This window comes from Malaclemys terrapin, chromosome 2, assembly GCF_027887155.1.
Source record: "Malaclemys terrapin pileata isolate rMalTer1 chromosome 2, rMalTer1.hap1, whole genome shotgun sequence".
Taxonomy (NCBI): Eukaryota; Metazoa; Chordata; order Testudines; family Emydidae; genus Malaclemys; species Malaclemys terrapin.
The window spans coordinates 108686136-108701895 of record NC_071506.1 but is presented as its reverse complement, the minus strand read 5'-3'; the positions used below and the strand labels follow the sequence as shown (position 1 = coordinate 108701895).

At 40.0% G+C, this 15760-nt stretch overlaps 1 protein-coding gene across 1 annotated transcript; it reads right to left on the bottom strand.

Annotated features, from left to right (window-relative positions):
- Positions 1-8542: 8542 nt before the first annotated feature.
- On the bottom strand, positions 8543-14330 carry NHLRC1 (NHL repeat containing E3 ubiquitin protein ligase 1). The gene has a single exon (XM_054018644.1). It carries the CDS (start codon positions 14319-14321, stop codon positions 13119-13121), a length of 1203 nt encoding a protein of 400 aa, XP_053874619.1. The 5' UTR covers positions 14322-14330; the 3' UTR covers positions 8543-13118.
- Positions 14331-15760: the final 1430 nt, after the last annotated feature.

Genomic DNA, 15760 nt, shown 5'->3' with positions numbered 1-15760 from the left:
TTGAGCCAGACACGCCAGTCTGCACAGACACCGACCCAGGGTCTGAACCACATGCCCCAAAGCTGCAGACTTAACTGAAAGCAGATTAAAGAAGCGTTCCTGTCTTTAACACTCAGATGCCCAACTCCCAATGGGGTCTAAACCCCAAATAAATCCATTTTACCTTGTATAAAGATTATGCACAGTAAACTCCTAAATTGTTCGCCCTCTTTAACACCGACAGAGATATGCACAGCTGTTTGTCCCCCCCCCCCCCCCCCCGAGGTATTAATACATACTCTGGGTTAATTAATAAGTGATTTTATTAAATACAGAAACTAGGATTTAAGTGGTTCCAAGTAATAGCAGACAGAATGAAGTGAATTACCAAGTAAAATAAAACAAAATATGCAAGTCTGAGTCTAATACAGTAAGAAAACTGAGTAAAGATGAAAATCTCACCCTTACAGAAATTCCAGTAAGATTCCTTTTACAGACTAGTCTCCTTCTAGTCTGTGTCCAGCAATCACTCACACCTCCTTAGTTACTGTCCTTTGTTCCAGTTTCTTTCAGGTATCCTTGGGGGTGGAGAGGCTCTCTCGAGCCAGCTGAAGATAAAATGGAAGGGTCTCCCAGGGGCTTAAGTAGACTCTCTTGTGGGTGGAGACCCCCTCCTCTCTCCTATGCAAAGTCCAGCTCCAAGGTGGAGTTTTGGAGTCTCATGGGCAAGTCACATGCCCATGCATGACTCAGTTTTTACAGGCAGCAGCCATTGCTTACCTGCTACCTTGAACGTCCTCATGTAGACTTCTTATGTGGATTGGAGCCTCCCAAGATCCATTGTCCCTTAAGTGCTTCTTGATTGGGCACTTAATTTGCACATTCCTTTCTCAAGAAGCTGACCAAATGCTTTCCAAAGGCTACTTAGAAATCAAGCAAATATACAGCCAAAATTCCTAACTTCAAGTACAAAAATGATACATGCATACAAATAGGAGGAATGTATTCAGTAGATCATAACCTTTACATATCAGAGGGGTAGCCATATTAGTCTGGATCTGTAAAAAGCAACAGAGTCCTGTGGCACCTTTAAGACTAACAGATGTATTGGAGCATAAGCTTTCGTGGGTGAATACCCACTCCGTCAGACATCTGATGAAGTGGGTATTCACCCACGAAAGCTTATGCTCCAATACATCTGTTAGTCTTAAAGGTGCCACACAACCTTTACATAGATATGTTACATGGCATATGTAGCATAAAACATATTCCAGTTCTATCATATATACATTCATAAGCATATTCCCATGAAGCCTTATGGGGTACACAGTCACACCTCCCTTCTCACATTTATCTCCAGACTTCTTCTCCTTGTCCAGATCTATGGGTAGATAGAAAGATTAACTTAAATAATCTATACAGAAGCCCCTGGAACCCCATAAGATTGGGTCCCTAATCCATGAACTATTGGAACTCATTTACAAAACTTTTCTTAAACATTACATGAATATATTGTCTCACACAAATTATAATTTATAATCCCTATTCCAGGATGAGATATGTTTGAGCTATAATGTATCTTAATTAAAACTATCTTTAGATAGGTTTTTTCCTCAAAAAGCATTTTAATTAAAAAAAATCCTATTTAAATAGAAAATATCAGATTTTTTTTTAAATCATTGATTTTTATCCACCCTGCTCTGAAGTAGGTTTGCTCATATACATGTCTGAAACAGTGGAGATTCAGGCAGTCTGGAATTTTAAAGACAATGTTTCCAGGTGAGCACTTTCCTTTAAGCATTGCTGAGGCAGGATCCATCATGTTTCTGTCAGGCTGAAATGTTTCAGTGCTGATGGTACAATTATATGTAATATCGTTGAACTGATTAAGTATATTGACATTTTGTCTGTGGTTCTAATCCCTATACTGTTTTGTAATGGTGGCCATAAAAAAAGCTTAGTACACACACGCAACACAAGAGAAAAGGGAAGTGTGTGTAAAAATAACACATTAAAGTGCATTAAAATTTTGCAGAGGATACTCCCTTCTCCAATGATCTAAGAGCAGGAAGAGGGAGTCACATTGCCTTGCGCCCTACCTCACACTGTTCAATTACTGTGGTAACTGTTAAATGCCAATGCCACCTATAGATGAAAAACAGTATTGGTGAAAAGAAGTCATCTTGGGGCTGGTCCACACTATCCCCCCACTTCGAACTAAGATACGCAACTTCAGCTATGTTATTCACGTAGCTGAAGTCGAACTATCTTAGTTCGAACTTACCGCGGGTCCACACGCAGCAGGCAGTCTCCCCCGTCGACTCCGCGTACTCCTCTCGCCGAGCAGGAGTACCGGCGTCGACGGCGAGCCCTTCCGGGATCCATCCCAAGAGATTGATTGCTTACCGGCGGACCCGGAGGTAAGTATAGACGTACCCTTGGAGTCAGACATTTTGTTATATAGCAGGTATTACATGGAGTTGTTTGGAGGCAGAGGAGGAGGTGGCAGATGCAGTAATGTCTTAAAGTTTATAAGAACTTCGTACGTAGGCAAGCCTTAATGTCAAAATAAACAAACCTTAGCTCACATATTAGGAAATCTTATCTTCTTGTACAGTGGGAGCCTGACTGAAAGTGTATTAAAGTCAAAGGGAATCTTTCCATTCATTGCCTTTAATGAGTTTTGGCTCAGGTCTATCTGATGGAAATGGGGAATTTAATATCCTTACAGTCAAGCTCAGAACCTAGTAATCTTTTTGCATCCAAGTTCAGAATCCTTTACTGCCAGTAAAAGAAAACACATTCATATGAATGGACTTTTGAGTACGTATGACCAAGATAGTTTTTTTTACTTTGGTTAGCATTTACCCCAAATACTAAAGGGGAAATAAATTAACAGCACCTCACTTTTGGCTTCAAAAGAAAAAGATATATTGGAATTCAAACAGCTTCTTAAATGACTAACAGGGAAACTAGCACTGTAGGTTATCAGACTTAACTAGCAATGTCCACTACAGTTAATAGGAATCACAGTACAGGGCTTCAGATACTGTTGGTATTACAGAATCAAAAGACCTAGTCTTCTTTCAATAATTCCACCAAAAAACCTCAAGTATATTACACACACACACCCTACAGTATTGGGGGGGGAGAGGGGGGAAGAGAAGCAGATTTTCTTGGGTTCACTTTAATAAATGATCATGGTGCTCATTTACCACGGTGACAGGTGTATGGTAGGTAGAAAGGAAGAAAAGTGGAAAACATAAAAAGTAAGCACTGTGATGAGAACAAAATAAAGATACTGAGTCTCAGGCCTCAGATTTACTGGTATTGGATATATACCGCTAATATAAATAGTAGTTAAACTTTTAAAATAGGATAAAATATTCATTTTCTTCTGAGATTTTCCCATTAACCACATTAATTTTAGTGTTTACTCATTTGTAGTACTTAGTTGCACCATCTAACAATAGAGAAATTAGTTGCTCATCCCTCAGAAACAATTAGCTGCCCCAGTCTGTTCCTGACATTATCACAATGTAGATCAGCAGGGCAGGCCCCAGCAAACACTGTAAAGGACAACTCTTCCATTATTCCCCACCCCAGAAGGCCCTCACTTTCTTCATCATTACTATAAAGAATGTCTGGTATGCAAGTATGACTGAAACAGATCCATGCAGTTCTATTGTGAATGTGAATCCTGAATTGAGAGCCCCTAAGAACTTGGGAACAGAAAGCAGGAGGCCAGATTACAAATACTGTCTGGTACATCAATACAGTTGTTATATGTTTGCTAAGTGCAGATAATTTCCTTGGCACTGTTCAAAATATATAAAGACAATCCCTTCCCTGAAGGGTGTGCAGTCTAACAGACTATAGATTTAGCAGTAAAATATCACATCAAGTCTATTTAACGTTCAGAAACCCTTATGTTCAACTATAGAGAGATATGGTTTCTGCTCTATGGGGGTAGACAGGAAATGGATAAAATACCCATTCTTTATGATACAGTAAGTGAAACTAGCCTTTTCAAAAATTAGTAATGATTTTTATTAACCCTTTAAATTCAGTCACAATCTCCCTCCTGTCTGCTGCAGAGGAAGAGTAAACTATGCCAGGTTGATACCTGGTTGCAGATGGAGCCAAGGCTCTGCCCATTCTGCCCACCTGCATAAGGTGGGGCTATAGTGGCTCTGCAGAGCCTGCCTGAGGTGACAGCCAGACTCGCTGGCCACAATTGGCCCTTATAAAATGACTTCTCAACTGTGCATACAAATATGTTTCCCTGTTTGTACCATACGCAAAATTGTATATCCCTATACAATGCAGTGGATAAAGGCAACTATGTTGCTTGGAAAAGATCATTAAAGTCATTCATCAAAAGATTCCATCCAAACAAGCTGAATAAATCCTTGGCTTGAACAGCAGTGGAATAGGGGGAGGGGATTCCCTTTGTTAAAAAGTAAATGGGGTCCTGATCTAATGTCCATTTAAGTCAATGGAAAGAGTCCCATGAACTTTCATGGGTTGGATCAGGCCCTATATAAGTGCACACAAAAATGTTTAACTCATTAGAATTAGAGGATCATGTCTCTCTGGAGTAACTGTAATTTTACTCTACAGTATTAAAAATGATAAAATTGCTCGGAACTGTTTCAAATGCTAGTTGGATGTTCATGAATCTGAGATTAGATAAAATCAAAATGTCTAGCAGCCTTAAACACAGGTACATGCTCTATACAATAACCAGACCCTGCACAGTTTTCCTTGCACAAAAAGTATCCTAAACCACCCCCCATAACAGGCCCTTCCAGTCTCCTCCTATTCAGAATTTGCAAGAGCAGGCCTGGTATTTATCTTCCACTGACTGCAATTGAGTCAATCTAGTCCCTATCTGTTGGTTGCTGAGCAACTACACATCCAAAAGTGAAGATATTCTACTGATCAACCTTAGAGCTGGGTGGGTTACTGTGATCCAGCCAAGGATTTGTTATGGTAAAAGGGGGAAATACATAATGAAAAATAAATTATGTTAAATGTGTTTGGTGAAATTTTTTTTTTAATGTTACAATAAGTGTCACAGCACATTAGGCATGTAAGGATACAAGTAACTGTCCTCAAAAGCTTAAATTCTAAGGCTTAACCTCTGCAGTGAGACTTGTGTGACTCAGTGTATCTAAAGGGCCAATCCTGGAGTATTTACATATGTGAGTAGTCCCATTTGGGATACTAAGGAGTATTTATTGTGACAAAGTTCCTCCTCTATCTTGGTGGGTCCTGCGCTTATTGGCAGATTTTCTTGCCTTAGAGATTCACCACGTGGGTTGGGGAACAGCCCAGAGACCTTCCCCTCTGGGAGAACCCATAGTCCAGGTCAATTGGGAGGTTTGGGGGGGAACCCAGGCCCACCCTCTACTCCAGGTTCCAGCCCAGGGCCCTGTGGCCTGCAGCTGTCTATAGTGCCTCCTGTAACAGCTGCATGACAGCTACAACTCCCTGGACTACTTCCCCATGGCCTCCTCCAAACATCTTCCTTATTCTCACCACAGGACCTTCCTCCTGGTGTCTGATAACACTTGTGCTCCTCAGTCCTCCAGCAGCACACCCTCTCAGCTCCTTGCGCCTCTTGCTCCCAGCTCCTCACACTCCCACCACAAACTGGGGTGAGCTCCTTTTTAAAACCCAGGTGTCCTGATTAGCCTGCCTTAATTGATTCTAGCAGCTTCTTCTCAATTGGCTCCAGGTGTCCTAATTAGCCTGCCTGCCTTAACTGGTTCTAGCAGGTTCCTGATTACTCTAGTACAGCCCCTGCTCTGGTCACTCAGGGAACAGAAAACTACACATCCAGTGACCAGTATATTTGCCCTCTACCAGACTCCTGTACCCCACTGGTCTGGGTCTGTCACATTATATAAATACAGAATGCGGAATCAAGCACCAACTTAGATAAATTACTGTAAAGAGTTAAAAACCCTTTTTAGTAACATATCTCAGCTCCACAAAACAATGTTGTAAAATTAATGAAAATTGGAGTACAGTTAGCAAAAGAGCTTGTGATTTAAGAAACATATTCTTGCAGAGATTTAAAATAATCTTTCCCTAATATTTTACCTCTCCAACATCTTTCCTATAGATCTCTTAGGCTTGTCTCAAGATATTGTACTTCCTCTTAGGTTATCTATGCAGATTCCTTCTAGGATATATGTGTTGTCATAGCATACAAGACTTCCCTTCTGCATTTTCTACCTCAACCACACATCACTGAGCTCCATGGAGGAGTCATTGGGTTAAATTATATATCCCATGTTATGCAGGAGGTTTGATCAGATTATCAGGGTTCCATCTGGCCTTAAATCTATGAATTATTTATTCTTGGGTACAAAATTCCAGTGATCCACTTATTACAAAATACTTTGTTTGATTAAATAGATGTGATAGTTCTTTGCAGATGGCCTTTTGTATTACATGTTTCAAAAGTAACTTTTACTATAGACATTTCACTCTTCTTCTATTATTACATCTTTATAATTTCCTCAAAATAGATTCTGATCAATATGCAGAGTGTATAATATATTGTCTTACTATCATCTGACTACCCTCTGCTTAAAATTCTTTAGTTCTAATTTCCCATAGTTAAAAGGGACAACTATATTTAGGCCCAAAATTTATATCAGAGATAAATAAAGGTTTTACAAAGCCTCATGGCTAGAAATATTTTCATTATTTAAAAAAAAATAGTTTAATGGAAACAGATTTTGTATTTTCACAATACATTACATTGTAGAGGTATAGCTAAAAAGGTGTGTGTGGGGGGTGGTTGTTTTTGAATACTTCGTTTTTCTTGAAGGATTGTTTATATGAAGAGTGTGTGCAGCTCTAGGGTGCTTACTCTGTCCAAAAACTTCAAGTCCTACACATTTATTATTACAAATACTAAGTTGAAATTGATTGATAATTCTCTTATTACTGCCTGGGAAGTGCCATATTCTAGCTGTGAAGTCACACCTGCTCAAAAGTGGGCTAACTGCCAAAATTCAATACTAATCTAAAGGACAGAGCCCTTATCTTGTCAATTTTCCAAACTGAAATACTTCATGCCTTAAGAATGTTTTCCCTTTAATGGCACTTGGGCTGTGCTTTGAATTGATATTGGCCCCCTTGTGTTTAAGCAATGAAATCTATTCACTAAATCTTTCACTCCTCTTCACCTTAAATCAGTTTTCCTCTCTTCCACCCCCAAAATAATTGAAAAAAGGGAATTTGCTCACCAGAAAGAAGTTTCACAGCAGTATCTCTCTTTAGAGTGCATTCCAAAAATGTGTATAGACTGTGCAGACAGAGAGTACAGTGGTTCCAATTATCTTAAAATGTAACATTGTAGAAAGGTATTAATTCACATGATTAAAGCATTTTCACAAGTGAATACCAAAGGAATTAATAATGACAAGATCATTAGTGAAATGTCAAACCTCCTTAAAAACAGCAAGGCAGTTTCCAGACAAAAAGATAAGTAACCACAAAATCTTCCTCCCTTTTTTAAGACATGAAACATGGAGCTGGGAAATCTGGATTCTAGTCTCAAAGACTTCCTGTGTAACTTTGGGACAAACTCTGTGCCTGTAATGTGGGGCTCATAATATTTACCTCCCTGCTTACCTCACAGGGATGAAGAATTAATTTATTAATATTTATAAACCCCTGAGATTATAGCATGGAAAATGGTATAAAGTGCACTGCATCATCCACTTTCTTTATACTTCTTACCTTGGATAGCTCTGAAACCATCCAGAAAAACCAGGGTTGTTTTTTATTGAGAAAGCTCTCTATTGAAACCTATACTTTTGTTACCAATAGCACTTAACTCAAAGGTTGGAAATATAATACAACATTGTTGAAGCAGCTAGTGCCCTATGAGGATGGAAAATCTAGAACTGATAATTATTCCTTCTAACTGATATTTTACCAAATTAGTGTGTGATAAGGGGGGGGAGGGAAAGGGATTGCTTTGTTCTTTGAAATACCATATTTTAAGTTTAAAGGTTTGTAATCGTGTAATTTTGTGTGTGGAATTTTCATACACTGTAGGCTGTGGGATGGATACAACTGTTAGACTGATTAGGCTTCTAGCAGTGAAAACCTGGGCTGAGAGTCATTGGTGGCAGAAAGTTTGTTCAAAGGAGTACTGAAGAGGGAGTAAACAGACAGAGGACACGAACCTACATCCTTTTTTGACAAAGCATAAAATAAAACAACAAGGCATGTTTTAAGGATGCACCTAAAATTGGCATTTCTGAAACTCCTCTAGGCAAATATTTTACTGCCACATACTGTAAACATACCAGAGTGTATGTTTATATGCAGCTATAACATGAGCTCAAAATAAAACCAAATAGAAGTTGCACAGTTTGTGTGTCAGACAAATGTACAGGATCTATCTCTCTGGGAACCAAAGATCTGAAATTAGAGGGTAGTGGGAATTCTGCCACTACATTTGTTTTGAAGCAAATTGTTAGAGTATGTGGTTCACAAAGGACTGGACAAAGTTTTGTTTATTTTTTTTTATTATTTTTTTTAATACAAGCAATGGTTATTGAAATTAAAGAGTCTGGGAGAAATAACCAACAAACCAACTTTTAGAAAGACATTCCATGTGCTGGGACACAGTAAGTCTAAGGTTGTATAAAGTAGATGAAACCAGGGTTTACCCAATGATACAGTTGTATTTGGTTCATATGGACATCTGAGTTTGAATTCTTTTCCATTGTCATTCCTCTCCCACAGCGTCAAATGTTTATCCTCTTGAAGTCTGTGTTAAAATTCCAACTGACTTCAATCAATGGGACCAGTATTTGACCATTAGGCCTTTGTAAAACCACCATTGTTGTGGTCTCTTCTTTTAAATCAATGGAAGACATACACCTCTACCTCGATATAGCACTACCCGATATAACATGAACTCTGATATAACGCGGTAAAGCAGTGCTCCAGGGCGGGCGGGGCTGCGCACTCTGCCGGATCAAAGCAAGTTCCATATAACACAGTAAGATTTTTTGGCTCCTGAGGACAGCGTTCTATTGAGGTACAGGTGTATATAAAATATGCATGTGACAATTCTGCTCTATGTATAAAGAAAAAGGAAAACACATGAAAAACAAAATCAAGGGCATTTCAGTTCATTATCTATACAACTGACACCAAATCTCAGGATATACTTAGTTACTGAAAATAATTTGCTTATGATCACAGAAAGATTTCTGCCTATTCCTGCATTTTTCCTAACAAATGGAAAAAAATTCCAACAACACAGAGGATCCCACCCACCCCCTAAAAAATAGCATTTTATTGATTTTAAGTTTTAGCACACATTTTCAAAGAATAAAAGAGCAAACAGGAGGAGAAAAATATATTGTAGTTATATGGTTACACCGCCACCCAATAACTCAGACCAAAAGTTCCAAGTCACCTAAATCCATATTTATGCAGTTTCATAAGTCAGTGGGAGCTGCACGTAGTCAGCACTTTCATAGGACAGGACATTTATTTAGGTGCCCATATTTTAGGCACCCAACCTTAATAACTGAAGACAGAATTTTAAATAGTTTCTCTGCCCTGTGTTTTACAAGGCAAAGCAATGAGATTCATAACAAACTCAATATATAATGTATCATTCAACTAAAGAACACACATTTGACACAAGCAAAATCAGTGTAGCCTGCAGCATTCTAGAAAAGATCCTTCTGTCCCAGCTGCCATCTTCCTATTACTGCATGTTGGGGACAAAAGCAGTTTGTTTGTTTGTTTGTGAACTCAATCATCAAGCTATTTCTATTATCTATCAAAAGAGAAAGATGGAACAAAGACAATTTGTGTTTTATGCTTGGATTTTGTGTTTGAATTTTAAAATGGTGTGAATTTATTTAAAAATTAAGTTCAGTATTTCAGCTCCTGGCTAGTTACCATTGTGGCTCTAGGTGGTCCAAAGTTTGCTCATCCACGAGTTAAAGAGTAAGGACAAACTCTTACTCTCTGTTGTGCTGGAGCACAAGAGGATGGGGTTTTGCGGAGGTGGGTGTGGGAAGAGGTTATGTTGGTTGAAAGGACAAGCCAGTTGATGGATCACAGCCTGAGTGTCTAGCCCCCTAAATTGTCAAACTGTCGAGCACACTTCATTATTATACATACGTCTAAGGTACCCTTCCCATGCATTTAGAAGTACATCAATTCCCTGAAGGAAGAGGAAGACTGTGCCCTTCTCTCTCCTCTATCAAATCAGATTGGTATCCTCCACAGACACCACAGTTCTTTTTCCTACTCAGAGAAGTAACAAAGTGTCCTGACCCACAGAGGAATCCCATTGTGGCCAGCAGAATTCTTCTTATGGAGAATCCAAATCTTGTCACCCTCAGACCCCTTATTGCAGTGGTGCCCAAACTTTTCTGTCACGCCCCCACTTACCAGTAACGGAATCTGTCCGCACCCCCCATTACTGCACTGTTGGTCAGTAGAGGAGCTTGGGCACAAGGTGCAGCTGTTCTGGGGGGGCAGAGAAGGAATGAAGGCAGAGCTGGGCTGGGGGATGGAGTGGAGCTGCGGCTGGGACACACTCCATCCCCACCCACAGTGGGGGTTGGCCTGAGCCCCCCAACATGCCCCACCAAGCATTCCTCTGTGCCCCCCAAGGGGGGCACGCCCCACAGTTTGGGAACCACTGCCTTAGTGTGTGGCGGGTGGGGTTGGAAAAGATCTACAGTCCAGATCTATAAAATCTCTCATATACTATAAAGTTACTCTACAACAGATCTAGTGATACCAAAGAAAAATGAATATACAGAAGTAGAATAACAGAAACCCATAATAAATAAGTGAAGAAACTTCCTGATACTGTCCAACCCCACCATTATTAATATCCTGGTATGTCATTATTCAGTAAAACTTTTTGAAAATAGCTTATTTAATGGAATTCTATCACTTTCAAACATTTTAATACAAGACAGGTACAAAGATACATTCAGTTTGAAATGAGGTGCTGAAAGTGCCGCGGTCCTGTTTAAAATAAGGATCTGTCAGTTAGGGTAGGGGTACAGTATTATCTAGTAATTATATGCTCTAAAAGTCTGATCAAGAGCCCGCTAAACTTAATGGAAAAACTCCCTCTGACTCGAAAGGGCTTTGGTTCAGAGGATGTGAAAGTACAGCATCTTATTCACAGTCTGTGAGGCCAAATAAGAATAAAGGAAAAAAAGAGGTATTTATACTTATATCAAAACTGCCGCCACTGTCAAACTACTTAATAATTCAAAGCTATTAAACAGCCTCTTTTTAGCAGCAGAGAAAGCCAAAAAGATTCAGTGAAGAGTCCAACTAAAGTATTATTATAATCCCTATTTAAGTCATACCAATATATCTTCAATTTTTGCTATCCAGTGAAGCAACAGAACCAGTGACAAGACACAGCCAGATTGTCTAGGATAAAATAAGAACTGACCCGAAATCTTTTTTGAAGCTTGGGGAGGGGGGGAGGGAAAATGAGGTTAACTTTCTCCATCCTTTCTCACCCACATCTACACTTCGTTCTGGTTAGGTCTGGAAGCAGAAGTGCTAACATTTCATTAGAAAGGCCACCCAGAATCACAAAGTATCAGAAATCTCATGAAGGTCTGTTTCTGTAAGATGCCCAATTCAGTTTGCAGAGCTGCAAATAAGTTTTTGACCAGATAACTGCCTAGACCTTGGAGCCATTGGAGTTCTGCCACATCACTGTCTATATCAGGGCTAGGCAACCTATGGCATGGGTGCCAAAGGCAGCACGCGGGCTGATTTTCAGTGGCACTCACACTGCCCGGGTCCTGGCCACTGGTCCGGAGGGCTCTGCATTTTATTTAATTTTAAATGAAGCTTCTTAAACATTTTAAAAACCTTATTTACTTTACATACAACAATAGTTTAGTTATATATTATAGACTTATAGAAAGAGACCTTCTAAGAATGTTAAAATGTATTACTGGCACGCAAAACCTTAAATTAAGAGTGAATGAATGAAGACTCGGCACACCACTTCTGAAAGGTTGCCGACCCCTGGTCTATATCAATGTGCAGAAGCTGTCTTATTCCACTATCATGTCACAGCTAGGGTACTGAAATGCAAGCACTCAAACTACAGTGATGAGGTTAGTGTAAGAACCTATAAGAATTCATACAAGCACGGCACACAGAAAAATGCATAACTGTGATCAAACATTAAGACACTGTCTTTGTTACAAATTTTAGAACTTTATTTTTAGAAGTGAAGTTAGTGTTAATGAAGAAGTAGTGCATGATGGAAACCTGACCACCAGAAAATAATTCTCTTAAGAAAATGTATGGCCCAGACAGTACAAGTTTCCAAACACTGCACCATCACATGTCTTAACTCTTCAACGGGCCTACCTCTAGGAATGAGATGGTGTGTCAGTCTCTAGGCCCATTCAGTCACTGGCCTCTCATAATAGCAGTCTTCATGGTGGTTTCTGTAATGCGGAGAAACTACACTTTGACCACCCAACTCATTTCAAACTGGCCATTGAACAATGATAATTACTTTGTCACTACTGATCTCAATTGGATTAAAGTAACCTTGAAGTGAAATGTTCTACTTCCAGTTACCAGTCCCCTGAGCTAGAGAGTCTCCCTTCTAATAGAATTTCTGAAAATTGCTGCTTCTTTCTCATGAGATTCTCTCACCTTATTAAAAAAAAAAAAAAAAAAACATTTTGTAAGTGAGACTTCAATTAATATAACCAAAAGGTTCAAGTCATTCTCTGTTTCATAATTGATTCCATTATCTAACACAAAACTATTGTTCATTTTAAGCACACACACAAAAAGAGTAGTAACAGTCGTATAATAGTTTAGAAGAAATGCCAGGTCATCTGGTTGAGGTCTCTTTGTCTGGTGCTATTTAGAATACACGGTTTGTCTCTCACACATACTCAGAAGTCAGAATTGATGAGCAAATGTCAAAGACCATACACCATGTCCATAAAAATGATAAATTTCACACAAAATCATGGCAGAAAAAACCCACACATGCATCTGATAAAACCATAATGACTTCTTTTAAAATTTGAAATGGAACAAAATTAGTAAGAATCCAAAACAATTCAGCTAGCAGTATATACTTTAATTGAATGATCACCACTGTCTAAGACAATCAGAGAATTGTTTGCTGTGTAAGTCAATGCCACAGGATAAGAAAGCCCTTGGGTAATTATGGGCCTTAAGGCAGGAAATTCCTCAGGTTTTCCTAAGCACAATACAACTCGGTTATAGGCATCTACTACTATTATGTGTCCCTCTCTGTCAAAGGCCAAATCAGTGGCATATATTTTGGAGGGAAACACTAGGTTTAGACCAAAGCTATCCATCTGGCCAATGAGTTTCATGTCAGCACTGAATATCTTCACTCTTGTGCTGCTGTAGTTTGGTCCCTTAGCTATCAGGTGCTCTATTACAGTGATAATTCCAGAAGTCTGAGAAACTGCCACCTCTCTTGGGTTGCATAAGTTGGACTGGATCTTTTGAACCTTCTTTAGTTCTCCTTTTTTAAAATTGGCTGTCAAGCGAGAAAGAGCACCTGCTTCTGGATCAGACAGGATAATTTCATTCTCTGGGGTGGTATCCAAACCCCATGGCAAACAAAAGGATTCCCTGATAATTAGCTTGCCTCTTCCGTTAAAATCAAACACTTTCACAGAGCGATCTCCGCTGTCTGTGACAACCACGTGGCCATCCAATGTGACTGTCACGTCAAGTGGGTATTTAATATCATTGCCTGCATCTCCTCTTTCCCCAAACTGTTGTATACAGCTTCCACTCAAGCCAAACAGCTTAATCCTTTTTTTGCCATCATGTGCCACTACTACACAGTCAGACCCCCGACACATTGCAATCCCAGTCGGATTGATCAGCGTCCCCCAGCCTCCGAAAGAAAGGTTGAACGTTAAGCCAAGAGATGCTGATACAGCTGCTTCATCACCTGTCCCAGTTGTTGTTCCTGAAGCTAAAGGAATATTAGTTGCGCGGCTTAAGATCTCTATCAGGTGCAGCAATGGTAAGCAGTCACTTGTCTCTGAGGATTTGCAAGCTCTTCGACAGAAAGGGCACTCCAACCTAAAATTCCTTGGGTGTGCTAGAGAGAATACACACTCCAAGCATATAACATGTCCACAAGGCAAGTTCCTTGGCCGGTGTTTCTTCTTCTGGCTATATTTTTCAAAACACACTTTGCATTCAAGTAGACTGACCTCAGTTTCGTTGACCAGTTCTGTCATAATCTGCATTCTATCAGGGGCCCTGGCAGACATAGTTGCAGCTTTAAGAGGATTGTTGATTATACTGTGCTAGCGATGTGACGCTGCCATCTGGTCACATTGGACAGTCACAGGACTGTGTTACATCAGAGGCCTTCCCATAAATGCTGATGGTATGTTCCGTTTCAAAGCATTTGCTGTAGTCTCCTGCCCTCTAAAGGAAACTTTGGAAAATGCAATGGGCTGACCAAAATGTATTTTAATATTTTCTTATTGTTATCTTCACTTTTTCCTCAAATATTTTGTTTAATTTCATTTGGCATGAAAATATATCTAAACTGTAAACTATAAATCCAGTCTCATATCATTTCAACCATGGCAATTTAGCATAGCAAGAATGGTTTCATAGTCCACATCAGTTTTCAAGAATCAATATGTGATTAAAGTCCAATAAACCTCGCAAAAGCCAGAGGAAGGGAGAGGAAGGGGGTAGTGGGCAATTGTGGGGTAGTTATTCAGGATGCAATGAACGAACAGGGTTGTGTTTATCATTTTCAGGAACCCAGGCAAGAGCAGGAATTCAATCTGTTAGAGAGGCGGTTCAGACCACTGGTTTCTTCCACCTCTTATCCTGCTACTAGACAGGGGTTGGGAAGTTAGACTAGGTCACAAAGGCTTCCTGTTCTGACCTCCTGCTGTTTACATTCCTCCCATGCCCACATTGCCCGTCCAGGAGGGCCCTTCTCCACATGCTCAAAGAAAGTTAAAAGGTCCTTGAGGTTCTGCTGGAAGTGGACTAAAGCAATTAGAAAGTCTACCTACCTGTTCCTTACTGAACAATGCGATGACCAAGAGAACCATGTTTAATAAGATGTCGGATTGCATTTCTCATTGCTATTACTTGGCGAATCTGCAACTAGAGGCCAAGTCAAGATTCACTCAGTCAGGAGCAATGCAGTCACCGCTGCCTGCCTCAGGGGTGTTTCTATCACAGATGTATGTGAAGTGGCTACATCATGCCCGCTGTGTGCCTTTACAAAAGTACTATTGCTTGGATTCAGCCTCCTAGGAATGCTGTTTCAGGGCTAGTCTACACTGGCAACACTAAAGCGCTGCTGCGGCAGTGCTTTAATGTGGCTTGTGTGGTTGCAGCAGAGAGCAGAGAGCTCTCCCAGCACTCAAAAAAAAAAAAAAAAAAATCACCTCAACGAGGGGTGCAGCTCCCAGCGCTGGTGCACTGTCTACACTGGCGCTTTACAGCACTGAAACTTGCTGTGAACGGGGGGGTGTTTTTTCACACCCGAGCAAGAAAGTTGCAGCGCTGTAAATTGCCAGTGTAGACAAGCCCTCAGACTCAACATGTTCCAGAACTTGTTTCCAAGGTAGATGGGATCAAACTTCCCCCATGCCCATAAAAGTGTTGATTTTTCTTTAGGGATGTCTCTTACATGGCTTAGACTGCCAATTTTTTGCATAGATTTTGTCCCTGATTA